This window comes from Hoplias malabaricus, chromosome 1 (assembly GCF_029633855.1).
Source record: "Hoplias malabaricus isolate fHopMal1 chromosome 1, fHopMal1.hap1, whole genome shotgun sequence".
Classification (NCBI taxonomy): Eukaryota; Metazoa; Chordata; class Actinopteri; order Characiformes; family Erythrinidae; genus Hoplias; species Hoplias malabaricus.
The window spans coordinates 38,105,876-38,121,935 of record NC_089800.1 but is presented as its reverse complement, the minus strand read 5'-3'; the positions used below and the strand labels follow the sequence as shown (position 1 = coordinate 38,121,935).

The following is a 16,060-nucleotide window of genomic DNA, read 5'->3' as shown; positions in this document are numbered from 1 at the left end:
ATATTTGTTTAAATGCTGCAAGTTTTTCAAAGTTCTTTAAAGAAGCAGCTGTTGCCACTAGATCACTTAGCCCACGTCCAGACGTTGTTATTTAAAGCTGGAGTAGGTGATTCGTCTTGAAAATAGTTTTTTATATTTCTTGAGATACTCTTTAAATCTCAATATCAATAAGTAAATGAAATAGTCTGACAACATAAAAAAAAAGATTTGCTTTTTAATATAAAGCACAGGACTGTAAAAACCTCATCCAATCATTTCTTTCGGAGGGAGGGAGAAGGCAAATTACAGTACCACAGAAAGTACATATTTAGTAGTATGTTATGTTTAATCCCAGTTGAAATGTAAAGGTTTAAAAATGAAGTTTGTGTGTTTAGAACATGAAGTATGTTGAACATGAAGAGTTTTAATAAATTTTTTAAAATAGTATTGTCTTGTAGGATAATATTGATAAACAAATACTACATATTTTAACTTACAGTCATATTAGTGCTTCAAGGCAGATAAGACCTTTCTTGTGATATTATGATGCAGCCTCCCTAGACCGTTCCAGTTGTGTGATTGGGTTACTAAGAAGGAGTTTTCACAGGACAGTCCTACTGAGGACACGTCCTACCTAGGCCACAGCCTAGGCTTTGGAATGCTGCTTATTAAAAACCTGTTCCATTCAGGCAGGGGAGGACTGGGACACAAAAACCAGTCCTGGCATTTTGAACCAGACTGGCCCACCACATTTGATAATGCACACCTTTTTGGTCTTTTCAGCCTTTTGAATGTATATTCCAACTGTACAACTTTTAAAGCAAAACAATTATAGTATAGTAAATTAATTAGAATGCTGCCTGCTGACTTACTGTTATTGTTGGTGAATTCTGGTTTTAAAACCTGTTCTCACATTTAAAACTATTTAGTTCAGGATGGAAGACATAAAAAAACTAACCTAGGCTTATGTTCTCATCCAGATCCAGTGTACACAGTGTATTATAAATAGCTGTAAGGGTGTTATTAGCAGGGATGCACATAAGTGGTGCGCAGGTGCGCATGCGTGGTCAAAATTATCGATGCGCAACGTGAATTACAACGTGAAGCATGTTTGCGCACCATTATGATTGGCCTTTTTGGGCCACGATAACATAGGCGGGCTCCAGAGAGTAGTTAGCTTATTTGATAACTAGCGCTAGCTTATTATTTTTTTTTACTGGTTTTAAGATTCCCACCGATTCATCAGCATGTCCAAGAAACAAACTACATTAAGTAATTACTTTGGTATTCCACCACCTCCAAAGAAATGCCAGACTGAGACTGAAGGTAAAAAAAGAGTATTCGCGGAAAAATGGCTGCAGGAGGTAGCATGGCTCCAAACAGATGATGACCGCACAGAAATGTGGTGTAAATTATGCCGTGAAAATCCCAGTCTCGCGGATAAAAGCAGTGCCTTTTATATAGGAACAAAAAATTTCAGCCACCCAGCTTTTGAAAAGCACGAGAAGAGTAAAGAGCACATGAAAATACTGCAAACTATAGATAACAGGCGCAGCCTTGATCAGAATTCCAGTCGACCCCTGGACAGGTGGCAGGATAAACTCAGTGAAGAACAGCGTCAAGCACTTTGTAATATTTTTCTGTTGGCCTTTCACAAAGCAAAGCATGCACGTCCCATGCGTTCATATGAGGAGGATATTGTGCTTTTTAAAAGGCTTGGAGTGAACGTCGGCAGTGCATATCATTCCCGAGAAGGGGGAGCCCACATCCTTCAGTGCATTGCACAGTCAATAAGTTCAGAACTGAATGAAAAACTGAAAGCGGCCGAATTCTGGGGTGTGCTTTTTGATGGATCAGAAGACATAACAAAACTGGAGCAGGAAATTGTGTACATTGTGTCTGTGTCTAACAACGGAGAGATTACCTCAGATTTCCTTGGATTAATTAATCTGGGTGTGAACCGAACAGCACAGGACATAGTGAATGGACTTATGCAGCTCTTCCATGCTTGTGGTTTAGGGGATGAGTGGAAGACGAAGCTGGTTTCCGTATGCACAGATGGAGCTGCAGTGAACGTTGGAGTTTAAAACGGGGTCCTTCCCAAATTGTGTCAAATGGTTGCGATCGGGGATTCACTTGTACATATCCTGTGTACTGCCCACACACTCGAAAACTGCGCTAAATCAGCTGATCGCATGGTTCCATACTGTGAGACATTTACACAGTCCATTGTAAAGTTGTTAAGCTTTTATTTGCAGAAAGGGGGTGCAAAAAGGAAAGATAAACTGAAGAAAATGAATAAAGGCGGCAGATCCGGGGGGTGCATGGACACAGGGAATTATAGTAAACTGAGACGCTGGTGCTGTCGTCCCGCCGCTTCTCGCGATCACTCAGGTTTGTTGACGGTGGAGCGGAGGGATGCCAGTGTTTCAGGATGCTCCCGTGTCTGTGTGTCCTCCTGGTTCTCTCCTTTTAGTTAATGCTGTCATAGTCAGATCTGCCGGAGTCATTAGCCACACTCTGGAAATTTTTATATTTTCTACTTTACAAACACAAAACAGTTCAAAACTAATTCCATCCCTTTACATCTTTCCGAGTAAACGACTGCCCACCTGTCTGTCTGGACACTGATGGATGACTGTCGAGATCCTCCTCCACGCTTCAGACCAGCTGCCCACGCTCCAGCAACCACCAAGTGCCTTGAAGCTGTCCCTACACTGAAGTTCTCATGGACTACTAACTATCATCACCAGTAGATTGACCAGAGGAGGATGGGTCACCCCTTGTGAGCCTTGGTTCCTCCCAAGGTTTCTTCCTCAGCTGGGGGAGTTTTTCCTTGCCACTGTCGCCTCTGGCTTGCTCACTTGAGGGTTTTACATTTGTCTTTACATTTCATGTCAAATCTTGTCTTACTGGAATTCTGTGAAGCTGCTTTGTGACAACATCAGTTGTGAAAAGCGCTATATAAATAAATTTGATTTGATTTGATTTGAAGAAAATATGTGCTGAGAATGGCATTGCCTTGTCAAACTAGGGAAATTTCACAATATTAGATGGTCTGCATGGAGACAAGAGACTTTGTTGAAAATATGGAAATATTCAAATTCATGTGGCTACAAGTGATGACAGTGACCTAAAACATATAGGCACAGAGCGTTTTCAGTGTTTTCTAGCCAACATGCTTGACACTGGAAAGATTTTGCACTTCACATCTATCAAGTTCCAGCAAGAGAAGCTGACTATTGGTGAATGCAAAGATGACATGCCCACTGCATGTCTTGTTGGGGATCTGGCAACCCGTTTGGCTGTTTCTGTACCCGCTTGGAAGCCGTTTTGATCGCTCGGGTTTTCCTGTTTACTCGTTTCCATTGTTATTTCTATATTTATATCTGTTTTTATAACCTACTAACCATCCATAGATCTATCTTTTAGATTGTCTCCGCAGGAATATTCATTACAGAGGCACTAAAACTGCCACCGGACCCTGGAGTAACGTTCTTGGTGTAAGTTACTAAAATTCACTAAAAGCGGTAAGTACCTGCAATTCCATGGCTACTACTGGCTGTTTTGCCTGCTCAGAGTGTGGCATGTTTAGTTTAACGCCCTTTTCCACCTCTAGCGATAAAGATAGTGGTTGTATTTGTACTAAGTGTCAGCTAGTTAGCTCTCTGGTGGATAAAGTGGACCAGTTAGAAGTGCGCATCCGGAGCTTATTATTGTTGAGGGATAAACAGCGAGATTCAGTGTTAGCAACTCCGGGTGCCTTAGGGAGAGTTAGCACCCCCACGACTCCGGCGTTAGAGCCCTCACAGCGGGGTGAATGCGTGACATCTCGGCGTCATAGCCGGAAAGCTAAGGCTGATGCTAACGCTGAGGCCAAAGCTAGCCCACCGGGACACCACGCTCCTCAGATTCGCGTGTCAAACAGGTTTGCCCTGCTCAGCGAAGCACCCGCTGAGGAGCCTGTTAAGAGTGCTCTGGTTATAGGAGACTCTATTGTTCGGCACGTGAAATTAGCTACTCCTTTAGGGGCGCCGGCAGTAACAGTTAGCTGTTTATCGGGAGCCAGAGCGCCGGATATTAGTGGCAACCTTAGACTGTTAGCTAATAGGAGATATTCGAGGGTAGTCATTCATGTAGGGGCCAATGATATTCGTCTGCGGCAGTCTGAGGTAACTAAGGGTAATATTACAGAGGTGATTAAACTGGCCCAGACAATGTCCGATGCCGTAATCTGCTCTGGCCCCATACCAATGCGGCGTGGCGACGAAGCTTACAGCAGACTTTGGGCGTTAAACTGCTGGATGTCCAAGTGGTGTTCCGAAAATCAAGTGGGCTTTATAGACAATTGGTTACGTTTTGAGGGCAAGCCTGGTCTTATAGGTAGGGATGGTATCCACCCCACGCGGGAGGGTGCTGCCTTACTTTCTTGCAGTATAGCACATAGTCTTTTAGTTAGTCAGCAGAGTAGTGTAGATAGCTGCTGACAATCCAGAGCCGGGACCAGGCCGCAGACAGACAGGCTAAACCGACCGTCTGCGAACTGTCTTGAGGCGTCACCCAGGTTCAACTGTATTGAGACTGTGTCTTTCCCCCAAACTAAATGTAAAAGTAGAAAAACAAAATCAGCCTGTTTCAGCAACCTAATCAATATTAAATCATACACAACACCTAGCAGCAACACCTCAGAACTAAAATTTGGGTTACTCAAAATAAGATCACTAAACTCAAAAGCACTCATCGTAAATGATATTATAAGTGATCATAAATTCAATGTTTTCTGTCTCACGGAAACGTGGGTTAAACCAAATGAATATTTAGCACTAAATGAAGCCACCCCCCTAGGCTATAATTATGCACATAGCCCAAGAATATCAGGCAAAGGAGGTGGAGTATGTGTAATTTACCAAAATACCCTAGAAATTAGTCTTAAACAATGTGACACCTTCTCTTCTTTTGAGGTTCTCTCCACTATTATTACAAATCCGGTCACAAAAAAGGACGCATTTTTATTATGCAACATTTACAGACCACCAGGGCCTTACTTAGAATTTCTGAAAGAATTCAGCGATTTTGCTACAAACCTAGCGGTGTGCAATCATAAAGTTATAATTGTAGGAGATTTCAATATCCATTTTGAGAAGGAAAGTGACCCACTAAAAAAGGCATTTATCTCAATCTTAGACTCTATTGGTATTACTCAAAATGTAACAGGGCCTACACACTACTGCAGCCACACTTTAGACTTAGTTCTGACACTAGGTCTTAACATTGACAAAATTAATATCTTACCGCAATCCTCAGCAATCTCCGATCATTACTTAATTTCATATGAGCTACGTTTTATCCATATATGTAAGAACCCTCGCTATTCTACAAGGCGTATAATAAAACCATCTACCGCCCTACAATTTATAGAAAACCTACCAGAACTATCGACCCCAGTTCCAACTCCATCAGACCCAATGGACCTAGATGTACTAACTGATTACCTAGAAAATACCTGTCGATCTACTTTAGAAAAGGTAGCACCACTTAAACATAAAAGTATAAGACAGAAAAAGCTCGCACCATGGTATAACGATAAGACCCGTACTTTAAAACAAACATTACGAAAACTAGAGCGGAAATGGCGATCAACCAAGCTTGAAGTGTTCCATTCTGCCTGGAAGGACAGCCTTATAGAGTATAGAAATGCCCTCACTAAAGCTCGCTCAGCATATCTGGCCTCGCTGATCTCCCATAATAAAAATAATCCGAAAGCACTGTTTAGTGTGTTTTCTAGAATTGCAAAAAATCAAGCAGGTTCTGAACAACTAATTCCAGCAACTCTCACCAGTAAAGATTTTATGGACTTTTTTAATAATAAAATTGAGAATATTAGACAACAAACTCTAGCCACAGGATCAAATCCATCCTGGCTGCCACCCAATGTGAATGAAATAAAACATAATATAACTGTAAAAGAAAGACTTGAAACCTTTTACCCACTCCCACAATTAGAACTAGAGAAGATTATCACCTCCGCAAACTGTACAACTTGCACACTTGATGCAATTCCCACAAAGTTGCTCAAAGAAGTACTACCAGCTATTATTGATCCTCTTTTAACTATAGTAAACTCATCGCTTAGTCTGGGCCATGTACCCAAAGCTTTTAAACTAGCAGTTATTAAACCTATGATCAAGAAACCAAATCTTGATGCTAGTACACTGTCTAATTACAGGCCTATTTCTAATTTGCCATTTCTGTCTAAGATCTTAGAAAGAGCTGTGGCCCAACAACTTAGTTCATATCTACATAAGAATCATATATATGAAAAATTCCAATCTGGATTCAGGCAACATCATAGTACAGAGACAGCTCTAGTCAAGACAACAAATGATCTTCTTCTTGCCTCTGATCAAGGCCACGTATCCCTGTTGGTGCTTCTTGACCTAAGCGCAGCCTTCGATACAATAGACCACAATATTCTCATAGAAAGGTTAGAAAACATGGTTGGAATCACAGGGACAGCCCTATTATGGTTCAAATCTTATTTAACGGAACGTTATCAATTCGTAAAAGTAAACAATCTAAATTCAAATTATTCAAAAGTAAGATTTGGAATTCCACAAGGCTCTATTTTAGGTCCATTATTATTTACATTGTACATGTTACCGCTAGGCACAGTTATAAGAAACCATGACATTAACTTTCACTGTTACGCAGACGACACACAATTGTATATTTCAGCCAAGCCCGATGACAAACACAGATTAAAGAAAATAGAGGACTGTGTAAAAGACGTGAAAGGCTGGATGTTGCGTAACTTCCTCCTTCTAAACAGCAACAAAACAGAGGTCCTGCTTTTGGGTCCAAAAGTGACAAGAAATAAATTATCAGATTTAATTTTAAATCTAGCTAACTTTCCAGTTAAACCTGGTTCAGCAGCAAAAAATCTTGGTGTCATAATTGACCCGGATTTATCATTTGATCAACACATAGGTAGTATCACTAGGACAGCTTTTTTACATCTTCGCAATATTGCTAAGATTAGAAATGCCTTATCCCTCCAGGACGCAGAAACATTAGTACATACCTTTATTACTTCAAGGCTTGACTACTGTAACGCACTACTGTCAGGATGCACCAGCAGCAATTTAAGAAAACTTCAACTAGTTCAAAATGCTGCAGCTAGGGTCCTCACTAAAACTAGAAAATTTGAACATATCAGCCCAGTTTTATCATCACTTCATTGGCTGCCTGTAAAATTCCGCATTGACTACAAAATTTTGTTATTAACATATAAAGCTCTACATGGGCTTGCTCCTGAATATCTTCAAGATACAATTTCCTATTATGAGCCTCCACGTTCACTCAGATCACAGAATACTGGATTTTTAAATGTTCCCAGAATTCAGAAGGCCTCAGCTGGGGGAAGAGCCTTTTCTTATAAAGCCCCCAGACTCTGGAATGATCTTCCAGAAAATGTTCGGGACTCAGACACAGTCGCAATCTTCAAATGTAGGCTAAAAACTCATTTGTTTAGTTTATCATTTGGTAGCTAATGCTCCCCCATAGATAAAGGTGGCAGATCCGGGGGGTCCATGGACACAGGGAATTATAGTATACTGAGACGCTGGTGCTGTCGTCCCGCCGCTTCTCGCGATCACTCAGGTTTGTTGACGGTGGAGCGGAGGGATGCCAGTGTTTCAGGATGCTCCCGTGTCTGTGTGTCCTCCTGGTTCTCTCCTTTTAGTTAAAGCTGTCATAGTCAGATCTGCCGGAGTCATTAGCCACACTCTGGAAATTTTCATATTTTCTACTTTACAAACACAAAACAGTTCAAAACTAATTCCATCCCTTTACATCTTTCCGAGTAAACGACTGCCCACCTGTCTGTCTGGACACTGATGGATGACTGTCGAGATCCTCCTCCACGCTTCAGACCAGCTGCCCACGCTCCAGCAACCACCAAGTGCCTTGAAGCTGTCCCTACACTGAAGTTCTCACGGACTACTAACTATTATCACCAGTAGATTGACCAGAGGAGGATGGGTCACCCCTTGTGAGCCTTGGTTCCTCCCAAGGTTTCTTCCTCAGCTGGGGGAGTTTTTCCTTGCCACTGTCGCCCCTGGCTTGCTCACTTGAGGGTTTTACATTTGTCTTTACATTTCATGTCAAATCTTGTCTTACTGGAATTCTGTGAAGCTGCTTTGTGACAACATCAGTTGTGAAAAGCGCTATATAAATAAATTTGATTTGATTTGATTTGATGAGCTCATGGTAGCTATTGGACAGCTGACACTACTGCTTGACAGTGAAGGCGAGTACAGGAAAGAAGCTGTTTCAAATGCTGATGCTGACAGGGACAAGTCTGATGTATTGAGAGGTTTAATTCAAGAGTTTGAAAGCAGATATGAATCACTCAAATCATGCGATCAATTTTTAGTATTTGATCCTTCAACTTGGCCTCAAGAAATGCAGCACCTCCACAGTTTTGGTAACAAAACACTGAGTAACATGCTCCAGAAATATGAGGCCAGCTTGTCTGTTGACAGAGATGCCACTCTAAGAGAATGGCTGCGTTTAAAGCAGTCAGGGAAGCGTTTGGCAGCCTCCTCTGTGTATGACTTGGTCAACATAGTGAAGATGAGCAATCCAGATAGTTACTCCAACATTCACAAAGTAATTCTGTTGTCCCTTACACTGCCCTTGAGCAGTGTGGCATGTGAGAGCGGATTTTCACATCTCCATATGATAAAAAATAAGTACAGATCCCGCCTATCAGACTTACGACTCTCATCACTGATGCACAGCCTCTTGTCTAGGACCACAACAGAGACATTTGACCCAAAGGCAGCTGTTGATTTATGGATGCACACAGCTCATCGTAGGCTAAATCAGGGAGAAAGAAGTCAGCCCTCATCATCATCCACCATGTTTGAAAGGGAGGAAGAGGGTGATGAGAGCAGTCAGGAGGGTAGTGATGATGAATGCTTGTAGTATTTCCTGAATTGTAAAAGGCAACATCTTTAGGTGCTCCTTTGAGAACTAGACCAAAAATGTTATGTGCACCCCTGGTTATTAGCTTATTTCACCTGCATTTTAACTGCAAACTAACTTGAACATTAGCCAAAATTATTTTGCTGAAGTTTTATCATTTTATCAGTTTTACCAAGGGGTTGGGTTGCTTTAGCCTACTCATTACATAGCCTAAGTGTTCTGAAAGCAGTCCAGCCTACTGCAGGATTTACTACATATTCCTAATCATAGTGAGTGCCACTATGCCAGAACCGCTGTTGGCACCACCACCACTGTCATCAGCCATGGGAGCTGATGAAGGCCACTGTCTGCATAGCTGTAATTTTTAACCCCTGAATGTGGTTGGTATTCAACAATGTGATTGTTCCAAGTGTCAATCACATTGGGCATTGCCCCACCAGGAAATGCCAGATGTCCAGTCGATCCCTCCATTCAGGGTATAAACATGGCCAATGTGGTGGTATATTATAGTTAGATTTTCAGTACCTCTGTATAGAAAAGATGATTTTACCATATTCCTTTACAGTGTGTTATCAACTCCATATACGCATATCTTTTCCAGGCCTTTTATTTAAGTACACATATTGACATTTCAAACTCACTGCATATGTACAGCAGGACCTTAAATCTGCTTTTGCACTTTTGAGAGTACATTTTTGTTATTTGCACTTTGAATTAGAATTAGAATCACTTGATTGGCCACTGTGCTTGCACACAGAGGAATTTGTTCTCTGCATTTTACCCAATCCGTGCAGTGAAACACAACAAAAAAGTAAACATTACAGGGGAAGTGAGCACACATGCCATGAGCAGGTGGCAGCCCTAGCCAAGGCTCCTAGGTGCCTTACTCAAGGGCACTTCAGTCATGACCTGCCAGACCTGGGAATCAAACCAGCAACCTTCCGGTTACAAGCCCAGTTCCCTAACCACCAGTTCCCTAACCTCCAATATTACTGGAGTTGTTATAGTATATCTGCCATAGTTTTAGTATGGTGTTCTACATTTTACGTTTCTTTGGTATAAATAAAATTCTAAAGTAAGAGCTGTGAGCAAAAGTAAAGCAGTCCTGGACCCATACAAATAAAGATTCTCAGAGCAGGCTTACTGATATATCTGTAGATTTAATTTTGTTTAGCACTGAGTTTACTGACAGAAACATATCATACACCAAATATATTGCCTATTTGCAGATTTTATTAAACACTTTATATATAGACTGTATATTTGCTGAATTTAATAAAAATTGAAAATGTATGATGCAAAGTTTATGGCACATATGTTAAATATTTTTTAGGAAAAAAATGTGCTCTAAACTTTGAAGTACACTATCTATATTTAACTGTTCAGGATGGTTAAGGATGTTTCCTCCATTTCATTCAGGGAAACAACTTAGGAAGTTAAACATGAATAAGTTCTTATTAATGTTAATGTTAAATCATAAGAACTTCCAGAGGGCACAACATCCCAGATGTTTAATTCACTCACTATTCTACATTCTCACAGGGGTGAGCAGAGTAGCCAAAAAAAATAAAAATAAAAAGGTAAAAAAGTAATATCTAAAATTCACTTAGATTAAAATTAGATGAATTTACTCACCTCAGTATTGTCAATATTGCAATCTGAAAATACTTAGGAAAGTACAAAACCATCAAAAAATGTACCTAAGTACATGGACGTGTATACACCAAATAACATTAAAAAAATATATGTTACAGTACAATAATTTTGCATTTACAAGAATAAAACTAGGTTCATTTCATGGTCTTGGAGGCCTTGTGTGGATCTATTTGAGCCTTGCAGCAAGGCCTGGCTCTTTTCATGTGGGTCTTCAGGCTCTCATCTCTCAGGCCATAAATAAGGGGGCTAAGGAAGCGTGGCAGGAGAACAAAACAAAAGTAGTTGAAGAAAGAAATATTCTCCTGCAACCAGGAGACATGCAGCACTATCAGGCTCTCTGTAATGGGGAAGGTGAAAGCCATCATGCTTAGCAGCAGCTGGAAGCCATGGAGAACCACCGTGTGCAGGGCTTTGCTGACAGATGCACAGTCCTGCCGCATCTTGTGGGTCTCCAAAAGGATGCGGATATACGTGAACAAAATGACAACTGCCACCACGGCGAAGAAGAGTCCGTTCATGGCCACTTTGAACAGAGTCTGAATGGGTGAGGAGTTGAGACTTGCTGGCTTGCAAAGCACCGGAGTAGACAAGACGTCCACGTCGGCCTTCAGCTGCATCAGGATGAAATCCACCGTGGGCAAGACACAACTGATGAGCCACAAGATTAGGATGATCATCCAAATCCTATCTGGTCTCCAGGAGAATGGACGACGCAGAGGATAGAAGATGGCTACATAGCGCTCCAGGGACATGGCAGCCAGGATGAGCGGGCTGTTCTGGAAGGTGGCAGTGGACAAAAAGAGCAGAGGTGCGCAGAAGACAATGGCGAAATTAACACTGCCCATCACAAAGAGGAAGAGCAGCACAGATGTCAGCAGCTGCAGGGTGTCATTGACCAGCATGTAGGCAAACAGGATGTAACGGGAGCTGTCGAAGAACTGCCTGTGAGAGGCGAAGGTGTGTAGCATCAGGAGAATACAGTAGAGGAAGATGCAGAAGAATGGTATGACCACACATACCTTCACAATGATGGACACATTTTTACTGGAGGTTACATTGCCTTGAAATTCCGTCAGGTTTGGCATAGTGTCAGACCTGTTAGAAAAGATATGCCATTAAATAAATAGAGAAAGTATTTGTTGCAGGTCTAAAACATATGCAGTTGAAATGAAGTAAATTCTGTTTCACTTTACAATGTGACTACACGTATAAAGGTGTAGTCTCCATAAATTGTGTTTTTAAAATGGTTAATTACATGTTGATTAATTAGGCTTTAAATATTTTAAAGGTCATTAATAATCATTTTAACAAAGAGATACAAAGGGCAACAGTGACCTCTTTTTGGTCTAATACTAAAAGTGGTAGAGGTCTTACTGAAAATGTCATGGTAAAAAGTAAGCTAAGACATAGGAATAAGCATTTAGTCATTGCATATGTTAATGTCTAAAAACACATTCTATCAGTGGTTAATTGATTAAACTTAGTGCTTAAATGGTTTAAACTTAACAAATAAGTGTCGAAGCTGACAGGTTTAATATTGACTGATGGAGAAAACAAAGTAAGGTCATTATTTGGCAAGGTCTGAGGTTTAATAGTGTTCAACTTAATTAATAATCAGAATTAATCGACAGATTCTAAGCAATTTATAAACCTTGATGAGTGCAGTCTTATTATAAAGTGGTAAAAAATAATTAAAATTGTAAATCTTCTCCAGATCTATCAAAGTGATACACCCTATGAGACTTTTTTGCTGGTTTTTACACTAACAATGAGAATGACTAGATCAACCAATACTACTACTACTACTACTACTACTAATAATAATAATACAATTTAAAAACAATTTTAATCAGCTTAGTGTCATAAGTATAATTAAATGCATGAACAGAATGAATAATTTAAACACAACTGATGAAATTTATAAAATTAAAACAAATAATAATAAAATACATGTTTTACGATAAGTTATTTAGAATAGATGCAAAAGCATTACTTCATTATGCTGCGATTATTAACAAGTTATGTACAAAGTCCATAAACGCACCCAGTCTTGGCAGGCAGAGAAATTATATAATAATATGAGATGAGTTGGTCATATTTATATATGATATAGAAGAAGCAGCTGCTTTATTATGTGATGCAATTGGTAAATATTTGCCTTCTGGTGCAGTCCCTTTGGGGAAAGGTTCATTTTATATCGTTGTCACAACACATTGTTTTTATAATAATCAATATTGCTCCCAAGTTCTCAGTGAAGTTTTTGACCAGTGTTCATTCACCATGGAATAAGAATGGGCCTTGATATTCAGAGTTATCAGTTTATTAATACACCAAACCTGCACTAAAACGTAATATTGGGTACACTTTGTAGGTTTATATTTACTGACAGTATCTGTGCAATAATCGGCTTAGAACATAGCCAACCTTTACTTTGTGCTTTAATTATTTAAATTCAATATTATTTTCATCATGACAGCTTTGACATCTCAGATTACCACAATTTGTTTGTCCATGAACCCCTCATCTGTACCCTTTAACTAATGAACTAATGAATAAATTACCAAATGCATTACTAAATACACAGGATTTTAACCTTAATTATTGACAGTGTGTCTAAGTCCTGAACACTGAGACTGAAGTTAATTCCAAAGCTGGGGTGCTTCATTTGCAGTAGATTTAATTATCCTAGGCAAATAAAAAACATTCAAACAGAAACTTTTGATCTAAGTAGACACAATGGTTCATAATATAGGTTCACTTAATAAGTACTCAATATAATAAAAGTAATCACCACATAACCACCTCTTACTGGATATTGTTTTGGTGGTGGACCATTGTTAGGCCAGTTATGATATATACATTGTGGTGACATACTGGTGTGTGTTTCACTGGTACAAGTGTGTTACACTAAGCACTGTTTCTGGAGCTTTTAAATACTGTGCACCAGGGCCGGTGGAAAGGGGCAGAAGTGGGCATTGCCCACCTAAAATTTCTCTCTTCTCCCCCAAACACAAAGCCAGCTGAACCAACCAAAAAATATTTTTTTCATTTGCTTATTTCTGATTGGCTCTTGAGTCATTTCAAATCACGTGCAGCTCAGCCTGTCATTGTGAACAGGAGAGGTAGTAATCGAATAGGACGATTAAACTTTATGCTCAAATCCACATAGAAGAGTTTGGTGATATTTTTGCTTGATATTTCATTATCTGTTTGGCTTCTAGTGGCAGCTGCTGTCTATTAGTTCACACTGTAATTGCAACTTTATACATATTTTTACATTTAATAAACTTATAACAATAAGAAAACTTGCCACATATAACCCCTGTTCAATAATAACCCTATTCCTGAGCCCATCTCTAAAGTGCATATAACGTTAAAATTTTTACCTCTCTCCCTTTCACTGAGTGCAATCTCAGGGGCCCGTGTTGAGTCTCTGCTTTTATTAGAATCCTTTCTGTTTAGAAAGCTGTTAAATTGTCCAGATGGTCTAATAAGTATATTAAGTTGCTCTTTTGAGTTTTTTTGCATATAACTGAATCATATCACTTAAAAATTATTTTGTGAAGGAAAACTCTGGTGATTTTAGAAAATGCTAGGTAAAGAAAGGTTTATGTGGAAATGTTCATGTTGATATTTGAAATGATTCCGAGCAAGTGAAAAAGCGAAACAAACCAAAGAGCATAAGAGTTATATGAAGTATATGTGCATCAGGTAGTGTCGCAATCACACAGCTCCAGGGACCTGGAGGTTGTGGGTTCAATTCCTGCTCCGGGTGACTGTCTGTGAGGAGTTGGTGTGTTCTCCCTGTGTCCGCGTGGGTTTCCTCCCGGTGCTCCGGTTTCCTCCCACAGTCTAAAAACACACGTTAGTAGGTGGATTGGTGACTCAAAAGTGTGTGTGTGTGTGTGTGTGTGTGTTGCCCTGTGAAGGACTGGTGCCCCCTCCAGCCCCCTCCTGCCTTGCGCCCAATGATTCCAGGTAGGCTCTGGACCCACCGTGACCCTGAATTGGATAAGCGGTTACAGATAATGAATGAATAAATAAAGTGTTGCATCATGCTTATATGTATTTTTATTTATTTTTTTTAATGGTAAATCAATTGACTACCCCGAGCCAAGTAGTACAACTCTCAGTGAGTTGTGCGGGTTACATCAGCCCACACACATCCAATCAGCATAGTAGAGAGAGAGAGAGAGAGAGAGAGACATTCAAAACACATACGCATATGAAGCTTGTCTGCCTGTGTAGTGAAGACTTGAACAAATTTCTGATACACATAAAAATGGGCAATGGTTGTTGTTCATGCATACTGTGTTCCTTGGTTGTTGTGATATCTAATCAAGTATACACTATTTAGAAGTTCTGAAAAGATTTTGTACTGAGATACATTGGTTTATATTTAATTTGGTCTCACACTCACAAACACATTTTGTTTACACACAAACACACCTTTTATATTTTTATTTTCCTTATAATATTCTCAGCTAGACAAAGAATTAAAAACCACAGTGAAGGGTCATATCATTCTGTTAATAAATACACACTCATCTGTCACACTTGTAACATCCTGGCATTGCATTTGTGTCTAGGCTCCCCTCAGTAAACATCGTGTAGTACTGATACTGGTAAATACAAACCTAAAGAAATATTCCTAATCTTAAGGTTGAGGTATTCTTCTTAAATCTAACCTATTTTGGATGCACATGCTGGCCACATACAAAGGAGTCTTGGAAATGGGACAGCATAATTATACTGCTGTGATGTAATTAACCTATAAATGTGTCCTTCAAAATATGCAGTCTCTGAATTGAACTGGCATCCTTGCTCAAATCAAGCCCAGAATAGAGTTCTAGCTTTCTAAATGTGAAAAAAGGCTTTTTCACCCATTATCTTTCGCTACCCCCCACCCCCCACACCAACCAAGCAGCCTGTGCACTCTACTCAATTAAACATACATATACAGGCTTTCTCTGTCGAATTTCCCAGTTATTAAAATATATTTTTTAAATATATAAGTTTTTCAAGAAATTCTATTAAGTTCATTTTAATTAGTAAAATATTTTGTGTGCTCACATACCTTAATTTTAAAGGAACGCTATGTATTTCTACCTTAAAATTACAACTTCGAAATAATTGCAATGTTCCACTAAGCTGTAATAGGGAGAACAGAGCCTCTGTTGTGGCTACGCTGGGTCCTCTGCTGGTTTACTGCACTAAGCAACTTCTGATTCACGGGCGGAGGACTCTCGCGTGAAATGGGTAACACATAACGGCACAGCTCACAGGTGGATGATTGCCTAGCTACAAGAAAAATCTAACTTGGTATTCCTGGTATGGACATTAACTATATGGCAGAGAGAGCAATGAAGACAAAAAGAGAGAGGGAATTAGCAGCTGTACAAGAGTTAATACTGGACTGAATTTACACAGCAGAGTG

General features: G+C 39.8%; 1 protein-coding gene across 1 annotated transcript; it reads right to left on the bottom strand.

The window, feature by feature from the left end:
• Positions 1-10,757: 10,757 nt before the first annotated feature.
• On the bottom strand, positions 10,758-11,708 carry LOC136664338 (odorant receptor 131-2-like). The gene has a single exon (XM_066641512.1). The coding sequence runs from the start codon at positions 11,706-11,708 to the stop codon at positions 10,758-10,760; it is 951 nt and encodes a 316-aa protein (XP_066497609.1).
• Between the last annotated feature and the right edge of the window lie 4,352 nt (positions 11,709-16,060).